The 10274-nt window shown below is 39.8% G+C and overlaps 1 protein-coding gene across 1 annotated transcript in view; it reads left to right on the forward strand.

The window, feature by feature from the left end:
- The window catches only part of DCDC1 (doublecortin domain containing 1), a 464395-nt gene extending 461283 nt beyond the window's left edge, over positions 1 to 3112 (forward strand). Inside the window, exon 39 of the mRNA XM_073904565.1 lies at positions 1785 to 3112. Within this exon, the coding sequence (XP_073760666.1) occupies positions 1785 to 1847 (63 nt within the window). The 3' untranslated portion in view covers positions 1848 to 3112. The remainder of the gene's footprint in view (positions 1 to 1784) is intronic.
- The last annotated feature ends 7162 nt before the right edge of the window (positions 3113 to 10274 follow it).

The raw sequence follows: 10274 nt of genomic DNA on the forward strand, positions 1-10274 counted from the left end.
AGGTGAAATATCTTGCCCAAAGCTGGTGGGGGGCTGGGTGAAATAGGTGATGGAGATTAAGGAGTGCACTCATTGTGATGAGCACTGGCTAATGTATGGAATTGTTGACTCACTATACTGTACACCTGAAACTAATATAACAATGTATGTTACCTATATTGGAATTAAAATTTAATAAAAAATAATAATAAATAAATTTTTAAAAAGCCATCAGCCTATATGTGGCAGAGCTGGGATTTGAACCTCAAAACCCGTAGAAATTTCAGGTTACTGGTATTAGTAATTTTGAAAGTGAGATTACCAGATGCCTTCAAGGAGTAATGGTTTAGTCACTGCCTGTTCGGAAGATTTCCCCCATGACAACTGAGTTATGCAAAGTGAGCTACACTTGGATGCCCAACCCATAGTGGGAGGGGCACTGCCATATGCATGGGAGTGGCCCTCACCTACTCTTCAGGACATAGCTAGTTATCTGGGATCTTACTTCTCTACCCCAGTGGCTGTATTCACCCATGTATTAGTTGCTAGGGCTGCTGTAACAAAGTACCACAAACTGGGTGGTTTAAATGACAAAATTTTGGGGTGCCTGGGTGGCTCAGTCATTAAGCATCTGCCCTCAGCTCAGGTCATGATCTCAGGGTCCTGGGATCGAGCCCTGCATTGGGCTCCCTACTCAGCGGGAAGCCTGCTTCTCCCTCTCCTTCTCCCCCTGCTTGTTTTCCCTCTCACACTGTCTCTCTGTCAAATAAATAAATAAAATCTTTAAAAAAAATAAACAAAACTTTATTGTCTCACAATTCTAGAAGCTAGAAGTCCAAGATCAAGTTGACAGCAGGTTTGGTTCCCTCTCTAGGGTATAACGGAATTATTTGTTCCATGCGTCTGCCTTAGCTTCTGGTGGTTTCCAGACAATCTTTGTTGTTCCTTGGCTTGTAGAATCATCACCCCAGTCTCTGCCTTCATCATCGTATGACATTCTCCCTGTGTGCCTATGTGCAAATGTCCCTCTTTTATAAAGATACCAGCCATATTGGATTAGGGGCCCACCCTACTCCAGTATGACCTCATCTTAACTAATTATATCTGCAAAGACCCTACTTCCAAATAAGAACACATTCTAAGATACTGAGGGCTAGGACTTTGATATATGAATTTTTGGGGGGGAAGGGGACACAATTCAAGCCATAACAGTCTGAAACAAAAGTCCCACCCCTCACCCACACAAGCACTTCCTCTGAGCTCAAGTGCTCTACCATTAAAGATCGCAACATTCTTCCTTGATGGCATGTCTCCCTCCCTTTTATGTCTTTTTTGTTTCTTACTAACACTGAAGTCTGATATTAATGGAAAAACCATTAAAAAAAACTATTATCCTATGAGGTAAAGTGAATGCACTCAACTGTAAAAGGAAGACTTATCGATCAATTTCAGTTACACCTTGCTTGTCTGACACTTTGCAGCTAAGGAATGTGTTTTTATTGCCTGGCCAGATAGTTCAGATTTCCGGTCAGTCTTAGTAAAGACCCCTTTTTATAACATTGATAAAATTTTATCACAGAGCTATGAAAACAAAATTAGATTTCATAACTCACATCAGGCCTTGAAGGGAATGCCTCTATAAATTTTACAAACCTTATCAAGTTTTAATGTACCTATTCTGATAAATATTTTTAAGATAGCAACTTCTACTGAACTTCATATATATATGTGTGTATATAAATAAGTATATGTATGTGTGTATATATATATATATATACATATATTTCTCTTTTTTTATCTTATAGGAAAGAAAACTTTCTTCACCTACTTGCAAACAGAAGGCTGTGATAGAAAGGCTAATTATTTAGATTGCCGAAGACTCGAATTTAGGAAAATGCCCTTCTACAAAAAAGAAATCTGTGTGGTTCATTTAGAAATTTTGTCCTAAAATTTATCTTCCAAAATAACTGGATTTTTCACGGACTGATTTTGAAGAATTACCAACACTGATAAATCAGCTATAAGTTATTTAAAATTAATACGAAGACATCCCATAATCAAAGGCAGCGTCAGCCATAGAAACTCTGTAGTCCAGTGAAATCTTATATCTATTGTCTAGTTTTTCCAGTCTATAGAGAGGCCTGTTGGAAAAAGTTGCATATATATTGAACACATGTTTTTTTCTCCCCAACTAGATGGCAAGTGCCTGGAGGGCAGAGACCCATTTTTTATTTCCTTGGGACAGGGCTCTGCCCACAGAGACTCCGAGCTAATGCCCAGCAGTCCCACTGCCAGAGCAATGTTATGGGAAGGTGAGGTGAAGCCATCCTCTGCTCTCGTGCTGGACCACAAACTGAAAATTACAACAGTACAATGGGGATAGAGGATCTGCTTTATAGAATTTCATATCAGTCAGCTCTTCAGGAACTACATCCTCAGAGTCAAATTAAATCAAGTTATAGTTGGATAGTCCTTTCTGCTTTTGAGAGGCAAGAGACACTTTGAAAAATTGAACAAATGAAATAAATGTGATGGTGTAAACTAGGCATCTTATATTCTCAAAACATATCTTTGATAATTATACATTTTGGTTTAAAATGCAAGTTTAAAAAAAAATCTTTTTTTAAAAAAAAGATTTTATTTTTAAGTAATCTCTACACCCACTGTGGGGCTTGAACTCACAAACCCCGAGATCAAGAGTCATTTGCTCTACCGACGGAGCTAGGCAGATGCCCCCCAAATAATCTTATAATGATGTGAAATTACTTATATATGAATTGACAACATTTAAAACCTCAATAGACTTTGTAAAGGAGTTCTCAAACTGTTTTGGTTCATATACTACCTCTGAGAATCTTTTGAAAAGCCAAAAGCTTACAAAATGCATATACAAAACAAAGTTTTGTCTTTTTCATACCATTTCATGGAGTTCTCAGACCTACCTGAAAAACTTCTGTGAACTTCCACGTAAAGAACTTCTGATATAAGGGAAGATATTTCTGATTTCAATATTCTTTAAGGTTTAGGGGACATAAGATCTCCACCTCTCAATGGAAGATTTCAAAATACACATCAGATGAAGTGGATTCTAACTTTCACTGTGGTAATGTTATCTTGTTATATTCAAAAACAATAAACCATGAAGATTTCTTATCATCTTTGAGTATGATTTTTGCATCTATGAATCTTAAATGGGAAAAGGGAAGGAAATATAAACTTCAGTGTTGTTAATTTGGGGCATTCCTTGGAGAAAACACTTATTACCTGGAAGAAAAAAGCTAATTAAGTCGACATTTCTTACAATCACAAAGCCATTTTACTTGCTACTTTTATAGGCAGAAGGGAATACACGCTGTTTCTCTTTTGTCTGTCAGGAGAATAATAGGGATCGCTGACAGGCCTGGCAGCCCTGAGCAGAACCTCTGCAGAGGAGTGGCCTCGGATGCCTGGAGCCTGCCTGGAAATCACGGCTACCCGGCTGCAGAGAAACAGGGTATCTTGGACTGGAAGGCCCAGCCAGCTCCCCTGCTGTAATTTAGCGCACGTAGATAGAAGATGGTGATGTTTCCAAATGTGCAGATAGCTTTCTGATCATTTCATTCCAAGTCATGTTACAACAGTACTTCAGTTAATTTAGTCAAAACTAACTCTACCCTCAGTCAGAAATGATCTTAAAATGCCCTTTAACTCTCTTTGAGGTATTGTTTACAAACGTCCTTAAAACTGTTACGTTTTTATATGAAAAATATATTGGGTTATGGTTTAATGTCACTGTCCTTGGCTAGAGTTCTCAGATTCGAAAAGGTCTAGATTTAGGAGTCCAAGACACCCTCTAAAGCTGCTCTGTCTCTTCTCTGCTTTGTTCCCAGAGCGCAGCACGGTGCCTGGAACACAGTAGGTGCTCATTAAATCTTTGTTAAATATCAAATGAGGAGCCACATTTCAACCCTGGCTGTGCTTCTTACTACCCCTGGGACATATCTGTTTTTCTCAACAGTGAAATGAGGATACTATTATTTCCTTCAACGCCCCCCCACCAAAAGTTGTTTTTAACATCAGATGAGATAAAGCATAGAAAAACATTTTTTCTTTTTTTCTGAAGAAAGGAATAGTCTTCAAATTAGGCATATGATCTCATGCCGATATAAAAGAAGTAAATGCCATTGTACTATTGTAGGGGAAAGAAAGCGATCACAGACTTAGAATTCAAGATCAACTACTACAATTTGTAGAATGTTAATGCTGAAATGAAGAAGGGGAGTTCAGATGCTAGAAGTGAGAGACCACCACACCCTAGGCCTTAATGCATCAAAATTACAAGCTTTCCCTAATTCATGTGTAACAACCTAAGGCATTTCAGAACTGCCTTGTAGCCAGTAGGGGAGGGGTTATATGACACCCTTGTAAGTTGGGGAGAAGAGACCTTCTGATCCTCAATAAGGGAGGGCAAGGCAGATGCTTCAGTTGAAAGTTAGCAAAGTTATTTTAAAGAGGTGCTGATAGCATACTTCTATATGATTGTGGTTTACTCAAGAATTTGAAAAGCAAAGAATACCCCAAATCTAGAGAAAATTAACATTTATTCATGTAACATCTATTTATAGAAGTTCTGTGATATGCTAACACTGTTTTGGGGGTATAATGCTGAATGAGAAAGAGTCTTAGTTCTCATGGACCTTACTGACTTGGGGAAGGTGTACAATCAATAAAAAAGGGAAACAAAAAATAGGTAGGATAACAACTAGTGATAAGCATTATGAAGGAAAGAACACTGGGTAAAGCGACAGAAAGTAGCTGGACAAATGGATATTTAAATGCATGTAGTTGTCAAAACATATTTGTTGAGTGAATAAAGTGAATGGTGATATAAAAAATATCACTTGCAGAGGATAATAACTGTAATTTGCTACTTTGGAAAACACTCTTTGAAAGAGTTTGGGGAAGAGACGAGTAAACTTGGAGTTAGTAAATAAGGAATTATCTCTGTTATCCTCATCAAGCTGTGTGATCTGGGGAAATTCACCTGTTCTCTCTGTGTCTTGAATATAGACTAGAAAATATCATCTCATTCAGCAGAAGACTCTCAACTTTTAGATATGCTGGCTTCTGACAGAGGCAAAGGGTAACAAATTTTGAGATGCTTTTTGAAATGTTATTGAATTTATATTTATCTCTCTTGGGGTCTCAGGAAATTGTCATCACTGCCACCACCCCCACCATCACCACCAAGATTTTCAGGAAGGGAACTGTTGCCCAGTGGGTAGGAACACAGGTGCCAGAGGCAATAAATGTTAGCCAGGAAACTACCCTCTATGTATCAGGCACTATGCTAGTTCTTGATATTTACTAACCTTTTTAGTCCTCACAAGTGTTATTAGCTCCATTTTGCACATCTGGAAACTGAGGCACTGATGTTAAATAAACTGCCTGTGGTCTCACAGCTAAGGAAGAGCGGAGCCAAGCCTGATGCTGAAAGCTTGGGTACTAAACCCCTATACTAACCATTGTCCATTCACTCATTCAAGAAGTGTTTATTTATTGAGCACCTGTGTACTATGAACTAAGTATTCGTTTGATCAAGTTCAGTTTGGCCTTAGGCAGATAATACTCCTTTGTGTCAAGAGAAAACAAAATGCACAGGAAAGAAAGAGGAAAAAAAAGAAGTGAATCCAAAGTATACCCTATTTACTCCTTTGACCGAACACAGGAGAAACAACATATTTTTTGGTACCACTCTCTGAGCTTCTGGAATCTCTCCATCTGCTCTCTGTTTGAACTTGGGCAAATATAAAACTTACATTTTCTTCTGTTCCCTGAGCTTACAGAATCCCAGAGCATTTGGTTTAGATTAAATCCGTTGACTGAGGCATTATAATTCGGCTTCAACACAGATGATCCCGTCACCCGGCGCCTTATCTAACCTAACTGCTTATTACAGTAACAGAGTACACTAGTCTGGGGGCCAGGGGCAGGGCCTGGGGGAGAAGGTCACTCAGGTTTAGCAGCCACATGGACACAGCAGGATGGTATCCTTTTAGAATCAAGAGTCGTAGATTCATAAAATTCAATCAGGAGCATGTGTGTGCATTTATACAAGCCCCCCCCTTATTTTTTTGCCTGAATCTAAATTATAGAGATTTTAATAGCTCCAGTAATTAGACAACTATGCAGTCAACCCCATTATGTTCCTGTGTAATATCACACTCCCTAGGGCCCACCTTCCCTGCTTGCTGGGCTCCCTGCATGGGCCTCCTTCCCCTTATTTTCTACCATAGGGAAGCAGTTTTCTTTTCAAAGAGCTTACTGTTCACATTGTTTTTGTTCCCTGGATCTGGAGGTTGGATTTGCTTTCTCAAGAGTTTCACCACTGCATTGCCCAATTGAGTAAAAAAGGTCTGGTGGTTCATTTGCATTCCCCACGGTGCCTAGTGAGTGTGCTAGGCTGCGCGGTGGATGCCATACAGTTGAGCAAGACGCTTCGTGCAGTGACGGGCATAAGATAGGCACTTCAAAACTATTTACAGTGGAGTCTGTTTAAAAATCTCTTCATGTGGGGCACCTGGGTGGCTCAGTCGTTATTCGGCTCAGGTCATGATTCCAGGGTCCTAGGATGGAGCCCTGCATTGGGCTCCCTGCTCAGCGGGAAGCCTGCTTCTCCCTCTCCCACTCCCTCTGCTTGTGTTCCCTCTCTGACTGTCTCTCTCTCTGTCAAATAAATAAAATCTAAAAAAAAAAAAAAAAGAAAAATCTCTTCATGGTTCAATTATTGACCTTAAAGAAAGCCGAACAAAATGCCTAGATTCGCCGTCTTAAATCATGGCCTCTCCTAGCTTCCTGATTGCCTTTCATTATTTTCTCTCTTCTGTTTTGCAGCTTGCTATTAGCCATAGAAATATTTTACTTCATCAGCCTAGATAATCTCCCCGCAGGTGCTGGGGGCTGTATCTTGGAGGTTTCTTCCTGCGCTTCCTCCAGCACCATAAAACAAAAATCTTTTGGTTACTTGAAATTAAGCACAGGATGTGCTCTATTCCTAAAATAACGCAGTTTCCCTAATCAAGAGAGAGACTTTTTTTCATCTACATACACATATTTTCCTAGAGGTTGTCAGAAAGCAGTTTTTATTGTTACTAATTTTTTTTTCATGAAGATATTCTCAGAGAAAGATGTCTGGAATTGAGTATCCTGAGGTCACCTTTCCTATTCAGTCCTACCCTCACTTCCCCCTCAAAAGAAAGAAAAATTTAAATTAACTATTGTTCTTTCACGAGGATCTGACAGTTGCCCCCTGAAAGGAATTCTAGAAGTCTATGAAGTTGGCCTCCAAACTACCTAGAAAAGGAAAAAAAAAACAAGCAAACATAAAATCAAATGTTTAAGTCACTCTTGAAATTGAATTCCTTGCAATTGGCAAACTGATAATCTTTTTTCTCCCTAGAGTGGGTATGGGACAGACAGAAACAGTGTCGGGGGCAGGAGACTTGGAAGTCAGAGATGTTTTCTTAAGCCTCGGTCTCAAATCTTTTCTACAGAGACAGATAAAAGGATAATGAGCTGGGGTATTTTTAAAGGATTCTCACAATTTACAACTCAAATAAATCTAGTTTTCAAATTTGGTGTTTTTAGGCTCTAATGACTGCAAATGTTAAACTCAATATTTTGCTTAAACAAGTAAAGACAGAGCGGCTATATGAGCAAATTAGCATGCATGAACGCTGCCTCTGCCATGGCAGTTTCCCCAGGAAGAGAATGGCTAATTCATACACAACATATTCTTGTCACTCCTCGGGAGAAAAGCGGCCCTGGGAGGAGCCCAACCGTTCAGCATTTTGCTTCTGGTCAGGATTGATTCCAGATGTGAGAGGTAAATGCTAGAAAGGGTTTGCAAAATGGAGTGGAAATGAAAAATCCTGCAGGCCATTTGAGTGTTGATGACAGATGAGGTAGGTATTTTCAGGTAACTAATGAACTTGCTGGGAGCTTGGAGAGTGCTCGGTCCAGTAGATATTTAACAGGCAGGAAAGACCCAGCTGAGATATCACGGCTACCCCCATGCACCAAGAACAGAGGGAAACGTGGAGTCCTGATGGTAACACATAAATACCAAACTCTGAGACATGGCCATGCTGTAAATGGGCTGAATTGAAGTCTTTTCCTAAAGCTAGTTAGTAATTTGTAAATGCATGGGTTTTCCCAACTTCTTATTATTTGATTTATCATAACTATTTCATTATTGAAGAAATATTGAGCAAGGGTTCAGTAGGTATAAGTCAGTAAGGCAGAATAGCAGAGCATTTATAAACGCGGTTCTTGACGTGACCCACACTTGGGCTTAAATATTGGCTCTGCCACTTCTTAACCTGATCTTGGGGCAAGTAATTCCAAGCCTCAGTTTCCTTATCTTTAAAATAAGTATAATATTATTATTTATTTTAGAAGTATTGTTGTAAGAATTAAATGTGGTGATGTATGTAAAGCACTTAGCTTAATAATTAATGCTCAATAAATACAAGCTAATGTAACGATTATTATTATTCTAGGAATGGTGTTTGGACCAGCAGGTGAAGCATAATCCTAGCATGGAAAGACCATAGTGTCTAGCAATGGAGATTTTGACTCACAAGCATTTCTATTATTAATAGATGCCTGCTATTTCCAACTTTAACGTTGATATTTCAGTCGGAGTCTTGGTTGCAAGTAACACAAATTTACTAATGATATAAGCAACCAGGAGATCACTAGAAAGATAACAGGAGGGTCATAGGATTGAAGGGATGCCAGAGGACAAGACTTGGAAGTGGACAGAAAGTCCAAGAAACAGAAGGCCAAAAACAGAGTGGAGGTGCAGCAACCCTCTGTCCCCAGGGCATCCAGCCAGGTGGATGACTTCCTGTCATTCTCTTTGGTCTCAAGTCAATAGCCCCAAATTCCAAGTCTCAAGAGAGAAGATCATGCTTGTTCGGCCAATCTCAGTTTACATGGCCAAACCCTGGCTGTGTGAGGGGCAGGAAGAAGAAGAATCTATAGATCAGTCCCTAAAATTACACTCTTATCCAATCGGACATGAGGGAACTTGGGATGTCCTAAAGAAGGAAAATGTATGCTGGTAGCCAAAACCTACACATGTCCATCATTACTGTGCTATGGCGCATTCCACTCGATTTCCACTTTGTTTTAAGCCACATGCTCTTCAATATAATGATCATGTTGCTCAAGGCACATTCCCAGGTTCTAAGGGCTGAAGGAAACTTAAAAGTGAGGACCAATTTGTCTGCACTGAGTGACTCTGCAAGGGAAAGTAGTGCCCAGAGAGAGAATCCCAGGCAGACTCCACACAGAGTGTGGAGCCTGACTCAGGGCTTGATCTGACGACCCTGAGATCATAACTTGAGCCAAAACCAAGAGTCAGCCACTTAACCAACGGTGTCACCCAGGCACTCCTGAAGAAGTTCCTTCTTAGAATTTTCATGAAGACACTGCTGTCTTTGGTGTCCCCTGCCAATGTGGTATTGCAGCAGCCCAGCGTGAATACCATTGGATTCCATTTTATAATTCACACAAAGATGTTTTAGGGGCCAGTAGTGGCCATCTGTAAATCCCACACCACACAGGAGGAAGGGGGAAGAGGAAGGAAACAAGGATGGCTGCCTCCCTCCATCTCTTACCTGTATCACTTCTTTCTTATCTTTCTCTTCTCTCTCCTAGAAGGAGAGAATCTCAGGATTGAAGGAGATTTGGACAAACTCCTAATTGAGATACTCATCTAGTGCTCAGAATGTAGCCCTCTCCCCCACAGACAATACCCATGACAACTGATGATCCAGATTTAAGCACCTCCACAGACAGGAAATTTACTGCCTTATTAGACAGCACATTCTAAGGAAAATTCTTATATTGACCTGAAATATATATGCTTAGAATTTGTATCCCTCTGATTAGTTCTATGTCTGGGGCTACAAGGAACAAGCCTAACCCTTCTCCCACATTGACAGGCTTTTCAATAGTTGCAGTCCAATATGATGCTCCTCCAAAGCTGTAACTTTCTCACATAGACCTTGGGAAACATAATTTCATGATACAGCTGGTCAAAACTTCTTTGAATTCTCTCTCACTTATCATAGCATAGCCCTCTTATTGAATGCAGTTGTCAAGCATTATCCGAGTGAATTTCACTAATAGAGCTAAATACCAAATGATTATTAAAGTCATAATAGTAACAGCTAACTGAGCTAAATTTATAATTCACCATATGCCAGGCATTGTGACAATATTTAACTTAATCCTTCCTGGAGCTC

This window comes from Callorhinus ursinus, unplaced genomic scaffold, assembly GCF_003265705.2.
Source record: "Callorhinus ursinus isolate GAN/ISIS: 27379988/994484 unplaced genomic scaffold, GSC_fseal_2.0 scaffold21, whole genome shotgun sequence".
Taxonomy (NCBI): Eukaryota; Metazoa; Chordata; class Mammalia; order Carnivora; family Otariidae; genus Callorhinus; species Callorhinus ursinus.